Below are 12,517 nucleotides of genomic sequence, written 5' to 3'. Positions count from 1 at the left end.
GGCACCCATGAGATATGTGTCTTTAAAAAGTCTTGTGTGTTGAGCAGAGCTGTAAGCTACTGGAGATCTTAGACACGGGGGTTGGGTCACAAAGCCAACATTTTCATCTGGCAACCCTTGCTGGTTCCTTCCTTTTTCCTTTGGTTCATAAGAGGTTAAAGGAACCCTACAGCCAGGAGTTTTTAAGACCATCACCAGGGGAAGCTTCAGAATTAAACCAAAGGAGAGATCACTGGGGGCTGAAGAGAAAGAAGAAGCCACAGATAGTTGGAATACTTGGCTTCCTTTAAATCCCAAATAAAATCTCTCCCCCAACCTGTCCCCTCCAGAACATCTTCCCCAACACCTCTGAGTTCTAGTGCCTTCCCTTTTTAATGATATCCTATGGATTTTGTTTAGAATTTGCTTTGTATAGAATTGTTTGCATGTTATCTTCCCCATTAGGTTGTAAGTTCCTGGAAGGCAGACTCTGTCTTTGGCTTCTTTTTATATTTCCAGTACTTAAAATAGGGCCTGGTACACAGCAGGAGCTTAATAAATGTTGGTTGATTGATGTTCAGGGGTTAGCACATTCCTGTTAATTTCTCTGCACCTCTTCTGTTTCTGGTTTTCTATCTATTTAAGCCTCTGTCTTTCCTTCTCTCCCCTTCTCCCCTCCCCTCCTTCCCCCCCCTTCCTCCCTCCCTCTCTTCTCTCTTTGTCTCTCTCTGACTCTCTTTTTCCCTCTCTATTTCTGTCTCTCTCTGTCTCTCTGTCTCTTTCTATTTTCTCTGTCTCTCCTCCATTTTCTGTCTGTTTCTCTCTTCCTCCTTCCCCTTTCTGTCTCTGTCTCTCTGTCTCTCTATCTCTGTCTCTGTCTGTCTCTGTCTGTCTGTCTGTCTCTCTCTCTCTCTCTCTCTCTATACATATATATATATGTATATATAGATATCCCTCTTTGTCTCTTTCTCTCTGTCTCTGTCTCTCTCCTCCTCCCTCCCTCCCATCCTTCTCATTTAAGGTCATTTGGCCTTCCCATCACACAATCTCTAGAATGTCTGGGAAGGCCAGAACACAAGGGCTGCAGCCTAAGCAGAGGGTCAAAGGGCAATGTTTTATCTAAGTTTATTTGGTGGGAAGGGAAATAATCTGAAGGGTCTTCTTTTTCTTGAAAGTTTCCCTACTGATTGCTCCCTGCAGGCCTTTAGGTCCTTTCTGTTTCTGCCCTCCATCCTGGTTGCAGTGCCTCAGACTCTCCATCCAGTCACCTGTCTGCCCTTTGAAGGAAGATGACAGGCCTGCTTTCCCATGCCAGTACAGCCTGAGGCTTGGTGCTCTACCCAGAGTCAGTCTTGCCCAACACCCTGGCCCCCCTCACTCCCTGCCCAATCAGACCTCTATCCCCCTAGTCACATTGGAGAGCTCATTAGCAGGGTGAGTTCAACACAGTTGGAGACATGGCTAACCCCTGAGGTTAATGTTCTGAAAAAACACTTCCCATCCCTTAGTGCCCCCCTGCCAAAGGCAGACTCCTGGGTTGGCTGGGCATGAGATGAACCACTGGGCCATTTCTGATCTTATTATCTAGATAAAAAATAAACAATAAATAAACCCTTGGAAAGCTCTCATGGACAACTCTAGTCTGTTTATAGCCGATGGTGACTAACTGCACATCCCTTCTCCTCTATGACACAAGAAGCTCCTGGGCCATCACACAGGAGATAGTTTGAGTTCAGAAGAATGGGGATGGGGAACGAGGTAAGGCTCCAATCAGTGCATTCTCCATTTTCATCTTCATGTCCTATATTTCAGTCAAATTGAACTCCTAACATTTCCAGAATTGCCATCTCCCACCTATGGGCAATCTGCCTCCCATGCCTCCACCTTCATCTCTGCCTTCTCTTTACCTCTTCCTAGCTTCCCTCAAAGCCCAGGTCAAGCCTCACCATTGTGACATCTTCCTAGATTCTGACCCCAATTTCAGGTGTAAATATGCTCTGCCCCTTCCTCAGATCAATTCTCATTCCCTTGTCTTTTTATGTTCTGAGCCCTCCTAGAAAAGTGTGAGCCACATTCCATAGTCTTTGGTGCCATCTGTGACGTGGGATGGCTCTCCATCCCCTATGCTTTTTTCTCAGTCTAACTCCTCACATCTTCTAACTCTAACTAAAGTCAGTGTCTTTTCAATGTTTTCCACTGTGACCAAGACCTAGAATGAGTTTGGAGTGAAAAGAGTGCCTAGTCTCAAGGCAATTGGCCTGGGTTCAAATCCTGCTTCTTCCAGTTACATACTTAAGGGAACATGGGTAAGTTACTTCATCCTGTGGATCAATTTTCTATAAAATGAGATTAGACTAGGAGTTTCTCTCTGTAAAATAAAAGGGTTCTCTGGGGTCTCTTCCTCCTCTACATCTGTGTTCCCATAACCTTGCTTCTGCTCCTCATCTTCAGCTTTCAAAATTTCTCTATTCCTTCAAGTCTGAATTCAGATGCCAATGGATTCTAAATCCAGTATTTCCCAAGCTCTCCTCAAATCTGGGATCTTGGCCTCAGCTCCTAAAGGCAGCAGATCTTTTGCTTTGCTAACTATAAATCCTATTGCCCAGTACAGGACTAATGTTTGTCCTTCATTCTTGAAGAAGACATCAGGGAGGTGATGGCATGACAAACACATGAGTTGGAATTGAGTGAAGGGGGAGGGCTGTGCTAAGTCACCAGCCTCACTTTCTCCTCTGGAGTCATCTTAGTCCAGTGGTCAGATATGGATCAGGATAACGGGAGATGGCCCTGGATTCAAGGAAATCAGGGTTAAGGGACTTGCCCAAGGTCACACAACTAGTAAATGTCTGAGGCTGGATTTGAACTACTGTCCTCCTGACTTCAAGGCCAGTGCTCTATCCCCTGCTGTCCTCCAGTACAGGAGAGTAGGACCTAACCTCTGACCTTAGCTCACTTTCTCTTAACCCAAAGTTGTATTTTTCCATCCCTTCCCTTCTCTCTAGTAAGTTCCTAGAGGGAAGGACCTATAGAGGATCAAGTTTTGCATTCCTGACACTGAGTCTAAGGTTTTGTATATAATAAGTGCTTAATAAATGCCTATGCATTTTAAATTTTAAAAAAGATTTTTGGCTTTTTGCAAAGCAATAGGGTTAAGTGACTTACCCAAGGTCATATAGCTAGGTAATTATTAAATGTCTGGGCCAGATTTGAATTCAAGCCCTTCTGATTCCAGGACAGTGCTCTATTCACTACACCACCTAGCATCCTCGTGCCTATGGATTTTTATCCTTTTTTTAGGTTTTTGCAAGGCAAATGGGGTTAAGTGGCTTGCCCAAGGCCACACAGCTAGGTAATTATTGTCTGAGGCCGGATTTGAACTCAGGTACTCCTGACTCCAGGGCCAGTGCTCTAGCCATTGCACCACCTAACTTCCCCTTGCCTATGAATTTTAATGAACCCTGGAACTTAATGATCAAAGCATGATGTAAAAAGACACAATAGGATCACTGAGCAAAATAGCTAGGCTCAGCATTAGGAGCATGCCACTGACTCTGAGATTATGGAATAGAACTGGAAGGAATCTCAGAGACTGACTATTTTATAGATAAGGAAATTGAGGCACAGAGTCACATACCTGGAAGGGACTTCAAAGGCCAAGTCCAAATCTATCATTTTAGAGATGAGGAAGCTGAGACCCAAGAAAGCTAAATGGCTTGTCCAAGGGGTAATAAGTATTATATAAACCTCAGAAGTAGCATTTGAATTCAGGTTCTCAATCCCCAAAGTCAACCAGTCTCTTGCCATTGCATTGTATTCCCTTTCTTACAATCCAGAGATGGAGAGTTCTAGCCAGAGAAACTAAGCTGGAGAGGGTATGGGTAAGGGGTAAATCTGGTTATTGGGGGTTCACTCACCATGGGTTGATTGTAGTGTTCCAAGGACATGGTCACGACATTGAGGCAGATGATGAAGGTGATGAAGATATCCAGGTAATGACTGGTACAGACAGAATGAATGAGGAGCCGGGTAGGGCAGTAGGTAGCATAATATGGGAGCCGCTGAGCTTCTGCAGAGGCAAAGGGAACATGGGGCAGGAGAGAGAGGAGAGAGAAGGTGCAAAGAGGAGCCAAAGGTCAGGGGGACCAGAAGTGGGGAACCAGGAGGGATAAGAAAAAAGGGATCAAGGAAATTAAAAAAACAGAAAGGAAAAAGAGAAAGAAGGGAAGGATCAGAAGAAAGAGTAAAAGACAATTAGAGAATCCAGGACAATCTGTGGAAACAGATCAGCTCATGCCTCAATGAACTAAGACCATGAATGAGAAGACAAGCTCAGAGGAAGGACCAGCAGCAAGCAGGAAATGGAGATCCCCTGTCTTGGGCTAGGAGAGGAGAGGAAGAGCATGGAAGGTCTAGATCCACCCCCTCTCCTTGACTTAGTGAAGAAAGCTAGGCTGGACTTCCAGTGGAGGTGGGCTCCAGTGCAAGAGTGTGAAGCTTAAGGGAGCATTTGGAAAACCTGGAGTGGAGAGACTCAAGGAAAACTGAGGGCCAGAGATCAGTATATCAAGTCTTTCTCCCTCATCACTTATGCACAAGCAAAACTAGCAAGGAGTCTATCCACAAGCCAAGAGGATGTTGGAAAGAACTGATACCTTGGAGTTCCTGAGCACTTTGGGCATCCCAGGTAGGACGAGATTTAGAATGGAGAGAGAGACCAAGATGGTGCCTAACCATAGTTGGAGATCAATAAATGCATGTTGAATTGAATAGATCTGGATCACACCAATCCATCCTGTCTTCCCCACCTCCATAGTCCAAGGTAGGGGTAGGGGCAACATGGGATGAAACTTTGGGGAATGGGAGAGGCAGGAGGAATAGAGAAGAGGAGAAGGTTTTGCTGGGAAAACCTCAGCCTACGAACCCAACGCACACTTAGGCTGGGCCTTACTCCTTCGCTTCTTCTCCAGCCGCCGGAGTCTCTTCTCCTCCCGTCGACGTGCCTCCTCTGCCTCCTGGTGCTGCCGACACTTGTGGAAATTCTCCACCACCACCCCCACAAACATATTAAGGACAAAGAAGCTGACAATGAGCAGGAAAGAGATGAAGTACAACAACATCCAGGGATTGTGGTTGGTTACAGGCTAGAAAAAAAGAAGTTGGAAAACAGTTAGACCAACATTTTTCAGCATATTCCACAATAATCACCAAATGGACATGTGGTTTAAATAGACACACTGTTTAAAAAAAGATTCAAGGAAAATGGGAGAAGGTATCTTTCAGACCTATTTCAGTGGGAAATTGTTAACCAAGGTAACAGACAATTTGGATTACATAAAATGAAAGAGCTTTTGTACAAACAAAATCAATGCAACTGGGATTAAAAGGAAAGCAGTCAAGTGAGAAAAAAATCAAATATCTCTGATAAGATATGTAGATAATCCAAAAAAAATAAGACCAAGAATTTTTCTCCAATAATAACACAGCTAAAAGTTATGAACTAACAGTTTTCAGAAGATGAAATGCAAATGATCAAAAACAATTTGGAAAAAATGCTCTAAATGGAAAAGACCATCCAGAGTGTTATAGTGACTAAGAGGTTCACTTACTGGATATGTGCAAAACTATAAAATCTGAGAATAAAGCTCAGAACATAAAAGAAACTTTTTTTCTTTCATTTTTTTCCAAATGTTGCTTAATAGGGAATGTGGGAACAGTCTAAGGACAGATGGCTGCTTTGGGGAGAGTTAAAGTGGACTAGAGAAGAAAGATAAGGAAAAGAGGCAGGAAATGAAGAATGTGCTTGCCAGGCTGTTCTGGTCCCTACTCTCTCTTCTCCATCCCTAAGATACCCTTTGCCTCTTTTCCACCTATCCAAATCTTCAAGCTGTTGAATTCCTCCATGAAGTTTGGCCTGGCAATCCCAGACTATAATGTGCACTCTCTAACAAGGGCCTCTAGGAAAGTCTGGCCAAAGGTCAGGAGAATACTGAACCTCAACTCCAAAATCTAACAGTCTCAGTTTCCATTAATGACCTACTTTGTCTTTGTCTTTTGGAAACCTATCCACCCCTTTTTTGAACCCACTTAGCTTTTTACTTATCTCCTAGCTTTTAGAGAAATAATTCAATCAACAAAAATTTATTAAGCAGCTTTTAAGTTCTGAAACTGGTCTAGGAGCTGAGTCTTTGCCTTCAAGAAACTTCCATTCAGAGGACAACATGTATGCATAGAAATATGAGATAATTAGGAACAAGATCCTAGTTGTGGAGAGGGGATTGAGTGGGTGGGGTCTCATCTGGATGGTTATATTTCAGTTGAATTTTGAGAGAAAAATAGGAATTCTAAGGGGCAAAAGATTGTAGATGTGGGGAAGGGCAACCTATACAAAGGTCCAGAAAGTTAAAAAAAATAGAAGGATCCATTGCTTCGGTTTACCTGTGGGGTACCAAAGGTGGGAAGGATTCATGGTAATGGGAGGAAAAAGAGACCCTGGCATCAGGTGCCTGTCATGGTACATATATAATGCTACATAATTATAACAGGAAGTAGAGTCCCCATGCTACTCTATCAACCCCAAACCTAAGAGATGGTCAGAAACCCAACCAAAGCTTTCTTCCACCTTCCCAAACAGAGGCAGTGAAGTGTTGTATATGTAGAGAGTGTTAATTTGGAGTAAAAGGATCTTGGTCAAAATAGTGACTCTGTGGATAGAGCACTGGCCTTGGAGTTGGGAGTACCTGAGTTCAAATCTGACCTCAGAAAATTAATAATGCCTAGTTGTGTGACCTTTGGCAAGTCACTTAACCCCACTGCCTTGCAAAAACAAAACAAAACAAAAAAAGATTCAGTTCAAAGTAGTGGTTCTGCTATTCACTGTCTTAATGACCTCGGGCAAATAATTTGCTTACTCTAAGCTTCTGAGCCTGCCTCGGTTTCCCCATATGAAAATGAAGCAGCTTGGGCTAGTGTCTGAGGTGCCTTCAAGCCCTAGATCAATGATGCTAGATATAAATAGTAGAAGTATGAGGAGCAGAGGCTGGGGAGGAATACTAAGAGCAAGGGGAAGGGAGAATAAGAGATTCAATGATACAACACAAAGATACCGTTTATACATCACTTGAAGATTTGCAAAGCACTTTACAACTTTCATTTGGTCTTTATATCTTTACTCCTATTTGAAATATGGGGAAACTGAGGCAAGCTCAGATACTCAGTGACTTGACCAGAATTTCACAGCTGCCAATACCTCAGGCCACATTTGAATTCAGGACTTCCTGACTCCAGACCCTATGCTCTACCCCCTACACCACCCAGCTACCTCTACCCTAGGTGCTAACAAAAAGTCAACAAAATGAAGGCAGGATTTCACAACTCTTGTGATTCTTGTTTGTATGTTTGTTAACGAAGGAGAACAACGTTTGGACTAAGAGGTCATGAAACAGTTAATAGAGAATTGAAGACCAGATGACAAAGCAGACTATATTCCAGGATGCTACTGGATGACAAATCACAGAAAACAGGAGAGAAAGCATAGGACTAGAAAAAGAAAAGGCATCCTTAATGTTCAAAAGGGAAGAAGGCAGATTTTCCAAACCAAAGGTTCATGGGCTTGACTTCAATTTTTGGCAGAATCTAATGCATTTTCTAAAAAGATGATCGGCAAATATAGAGACAGTTCTCACTTTACATAAATTCACATTATGCAAATTTGACTTTAAATAAAGAATTTTGGAAGAAATATGCATTAAAAACACCTATTTACCTATAAACTTCACTATACTGTACCTATGTGCTCTCACGCTCTCTCTCTCTCTCTCTCTCTCTCTCTCTCTCCCCCTGCCCCTAGGCTATATGATCTTAGGCCTCCCATTTTCTCCCCCCCCCCATTTTAAAAAACTCTCCAAATGAAAACAGAACAGATACATAGAAAGACCTCCTCCACTGCCACCACTGAATTGGAAGCTTGGCTTGAAACTCCAGAGCCAAGAAAGAAAACCTTTGCTCCACCCCTCCACTGCAGATCTAGCCCCAATATCTCATCCATCTGCACTTGGGCACAATGTGGCTGTCCCCAACCCCTGTCTGGTCTATGTCCAGCCCCTTCCTCCCCTCCTCCAAAAAAGAGTCTGATGGGGGGAGTCATTGGATGACAGAAAATGAGCCAAGTCTAATCAGATGGAATGTAATTGAGTTAAGTTTGAACTTATGGACTATTCTGGGTTCAAAAATCATCTGCATAAATACCAGATGACTGAACAGACATGACTGGATCATAGGTCACACTTTTTTATGTCCTAAGCATGTGTGCTTTGTAATCCCTGAATTCACAACTGTATGACATAACAGTCAAAATATTTCCATGGGACCTTAGGTGGGGTGGAAAGAAGGCAATAAACATTGACTTTGTACTAGGCAGTTTGCTAAGCATTTTGAACATAGCATCTCATCATAGCAGCCTCACAAGAACCCTGGGAGGTAGGTGTGGTTATCACCCTCAGTTTACAGTTGTGGAAACTGAAGCAGGCAGTGGTGAAGTGACTTGCTACCCACCTCTAGTAAGCATCCAAGGCTGGATTTGAACTTAGATTTCCCTAACTTTAAGCCCAAGGTCTCCATGTAGCTGCCTTAGGAGCAGAGAATTCAGAACAAGGGAGATGATAGTTCCCTTCTCCTGGGTTTGACCCTATCAGGGCTCCAATAACAAACATGAGAACCCAGAAGACCATGCTCCATCAGGATGACTTGAAGGAATAGAGGAAGTTTATCATGGAAGAGAAAAGGCTGGACCTAAGAGAGTGTAATGTGCTTGGCTCTGGAAGGCAGAACCAAGAGCAGTGAAAGAAGACAATTGTAGTGAATTTGGATTTGATAGAAGATGGAAAGTGCCTGGCCTCTGGTGGCAAAAGACCTGGGGTCAGATCCCATGTCTTATGTTCACCAATACTGAGACACTGAAATAGTCACATAACTTCCTTCAGTTTATACACCTGTAAAAAAGAAATATTGCATTTGATAGCCTTAAAGAGCCCTTCTAAGTCTAGTTGAACGATCTTTTGATCCTTTGGGTCAGGGAACCATTTTTCTGCCGAGAGCTACTGAATATTTATAACATCATTTTCGGACTACATTTGGCCAAATATTTATTTAATTCACCCCTAAAAAGCTACTAGGTTTATTGAATTTTGAATCCTACCTGTGACTGCCTTGGCAATGCCATGCTAATACCACCCACAGGTTGGAGGTTCCATAAGGGAACACTTCTTAACAAGAACTGTCCGAAGTATTGGGAGGATATTCCCCATCAATGGTGGTCTTCAGATGGAGGTGGGACGGTCATTTGTTGGACATATTGTAAAGGGTTCCACAATCCTTTTCAGAGGTGAGTTGGGCTAGATGACCTCCGAGTACCACAAATCAAAGATACTATAAACTGTGGTATTGGGATTAATAGCAATAGGGAAGGGAGGGGGGAAATCCTTGAGTTGGGGGATGATATGTATGATGGGAGGAGGACCCCATGATCTCTAATATGATGCTCCTGGAAATATTGGAGACTGGGAGTTCCTGGACATAGAGAGGTGTGCTGACACTGAAGATGAATAGAAATGGGGAGAGAAGATGGCAAACTATCTCAGGAATAACATTGACTCAACAGTTCATGTATACAACAGCCCAGATCTAGGAGAGGTTGGGGGAGCTATGGAGCCATGGATTCTGGGGAGATGGTTGGTCCTACAAAGAGCAGATGTGGGCTGGCGTCCAGGCCATCTCCTATTTCCCAAACCAACAATCAACTATCTTCCAAGGGACCTGACTCACGGGTAGAAAGGAATCCGCAATATGTCGCACCAACCAGCAATATGGAGTGGATACTGGAACGCCCACCACCAGGATGGGGGTGGAGAAAACCAGGAAAAGGCAGGACACGACCAAGGCCAGCTCACTTGCCCCTTTCTGCTATCAGTCAAGAATTAGGAGTTCTAGACAGCAGGGGAGTGGGTGAGATGATGAAGGACACAGGGTGAGGCTAAGGGCTGAGGCAAAGACTTGGAAAGAGCTGATGGAGCAATATAATCCTTCAGAGGATGATTTTCCTCTGCATTTATATCCCTTTATGGAGAGTGATGTGTCTGAGCCCTGAGGCCAAGGGAAGTGGGTGTGTTTTTATAAACTGAAATGTAATAACTTGTCATTCTACCTTGGTATTTATCTCACATCCTTTCTCCCTGGAGAACTCTCTCCCAGTAGCAGCTAGTCCCTCGCTTTTTGTGGCTGGAGGAGGAGAGGAGTGAGAGCTGTGACCTCCATTTGTCTGAGGAGAAGGGGAGGAGGATGGTGCTGAGGGTAAGGAAGGATGCCTGGGGCCAGATAAAGGGCTGAAAGTCTAAGGCATTCTCAGGAGAAAGGCTGAGGGAGAAAGGACCTTTTCATGCCTCATCCCCACCTGTGACTGTAGCCAGGGAGTCAGGTAGCTAAGCTGAGGGAACAAGAAGGAACCCTAAGGGAGTACCAGCCTCTCTCACCATGAGGCCACTGGGAAAAGACATGAGAATCCAGCCTTCTGGGCTGGCTCTTCCTAAATTGGTCCTTCAACAGCTTAAGGAGTTGAGTATATTGGAAAAATGTGGGATAAAAGAGTCAGGTGATACTTCTCTGGGGCAGAACAGTCTATCTGTAGTTTGACTAATTAGATGGCTCTCCTTGGATGTCCCCCAGTTTGGGTTCCTGAAGAAATCTTTGTATTGACTTGACCATGAGCTGAGGAAATCTTAAGCACAGAAAATGCCAAAGAGCTGGGTAGCAATCAGAGTCTGTCCAGGGATAGGCTCCAGCTCTGACTCTGGCCATACCTTTTGGACTCTAACCTGTCCTCTTGGGGTAGCTGTGTCAGAGGTTGAAGCACCTGGCAGGCAGAGGTCATGAAATTTTGGTACCCCCTTCCCTTTCAAAGGGAGTGGGTGATGGAGGGACTGGAATAGAGGGGTGGGGTACAAGCAAATCTGTGCCTCATATCTTTAGACCCATCTTATGAGACCTTCAGACCTGCAGGGTACATCCTCCTATCAAAGCCACTAAAAATGATCATCTCTTATCCCCTTACTCTGCCAAGATATCCAATTTGTGCCAATGCTCTGTACCAATGAGAAAAGGCAAAGGAAGAAGGCAGTTTTTCTTCTTCCACCGAGAGGTCCCTCCTTCTTCCTCTTAAATAATACCTGTGGAACCTGTAAGTGGTTTCTAGTAAGCAGTGACCTGTGTAACTCCCCCCAAAGAGGAGAGAAGCTAGTAGGAAAGATAACTGGAGAATATTGTGAATCTTCTGTCATGCTAAGTAGGTAATCCTTTATGACATCAATGGAGAGGGCTATTCCCCAGTTGAAACCATTTTTCATAACTTTCCTTTACATTTACTAAGTATCAATTAAGTCAGCTTTCTATCTTTCTACATTCTTCATTCTGTCTCTGTTCCTTTAAAGGCTCATGCTATCTGGGTACCCCATCTGGAAAAGGACTCCCTCACTCCCATCTATTAAACTCCAGGCCCTGATCCTGATCTCACTTCCTCCATGAAGCCTTCCTTGATCAAGTAAAAACAATTGCTTCACATTTCAGTTTCTCCCAATCCTTTGCTGGGGTTTCCTTGTATTGTAATTATTTGAAGGGCAATGTGGTACGGTAGGAAAGTATTGGAATTGAGTTCAAAAAAACCTGGGTTGTTGAGGTATGGTTCCTCCATACCTCCAGCTTGCACAAAGCTTCCCTAGATGTGTCATGTGTCTGCCCCAACTTTCCTGCCTGGGACTTGAGTCAGTTCTGCCCTTGTCCTTCTCCTAGGGCCCCCAAGTCCACCTTGCCTCACATCACTGCTAACACGTTCTGGCTTTCTTCTGGACCAGGAGACAGCTACTACAGTCTCTTCTCCTACTCCTTTTCCATCCCTTATCCCATCCGGGAGGCTGGGATATCCAAAGATCATCCATTGCCTGATAGGCCATAGTCCAGACTGTATGGGAGATGGACCTTTCTTTCCTTCTCCAGCATGACTGTACTGTTTGGCATGGGCCAGATGAGGTAGGGGTTCCCAAGAAGGGGAATTCATGACATAGTGAAGGTGAAGGCGACAGCCCAAGAAGGTGTCCTATATCCTTGGTGTAGCCTTGGGGGAGTCTAGGAGAGCTCCTGTCCAAATGGACCTGCCCCAATTCCTTCCTTAGCAGCACAACCTCCTCTGCAGCTCCCTGGCTCCCGTTCAACCCCCAAACCCCTTCTTTCCCCAGTTGCTGTGACTGCCCATTGCAGAAGCCCATTGAGGGCAAAGACTATCTCCTATCCAGATCATTAGTACCCATGCTGAAGATGAGGGTTTGGATTGGGATGGGTTGAGGTTTTTTTATTTGTTTGTTTTTGCACCTAAAAACATCTAATAACATTTGTTGAACTGAATGTCAAAGACATATCTAACTTCCTAGTCCTGCTCAACCCAGTCCCCTTCCTTCCTACCCTTTACCTCTAATGCTTACAAAAGGAGAGACACCCT

General features: G+C 44.1%; 1 protein-coding gene and 1 long non-coding RNA gene across 2 annotated transcripts in view; one reads left to right on the top strand and one right to left on the bottom strand.

Moving 5' to 3' along the window:
* Positions 1-12,517, bottom strand: part of CACNA1I (calcium voltage-gated channel subunit alpha1 I) — a 148,407-nt gene that overhangs the window by 25,526 nt on the left and 110,364 nt on the right. The window contains exons 23-24 of the mRNA XM_074221080.1: positions 4,928-5,120; positions 3,894-4,045 (exon numbers count right to left, since the gene is read on the bottom strand). Of these exons, the coding sequence (XP_074077181.1) occupies positions 3,894-4,045; positions 4,928-5,120 (345 nt within the window). The remainder of the gene's footprint in view (positions 1-3,893; positions 4,046-4,927; positions 5,121-12,517) is intronic.
* Positions 8,404-11,557, top strand: LOC141511798 (uncharacterized). Its single transcript, XR_012475413.1, has 4 exons — positions 8,404-8,454; positions 9,214-9,358; positions 10,212-10,323; positions 11,457-11,557. It is a non-coding gene; the product is annotated as an uncharacterized LOC141511798 (long non-coding RNA).

Source organism: Macrotis lagotis, chromosome 2 (genome assembly GCF_037893015.1).
Source record: "Macrotis lagotis isolate mMagLag1 chromosome 2, bilby.v1.9.chrom.fasta, whole genome shotgun sequence".
Lineage (NCBI taxonomy): Eukaryota > Metazoa > Chordata > Mammalia > Peramelemorphia > Peramelidae > Macrotis > Macrotis lagotis.
The sequence above is the reverse complement of the archived record's forward strand: the minus strand, read 5'-3'. Positions and strand labels throughout refer to the sequence as shown.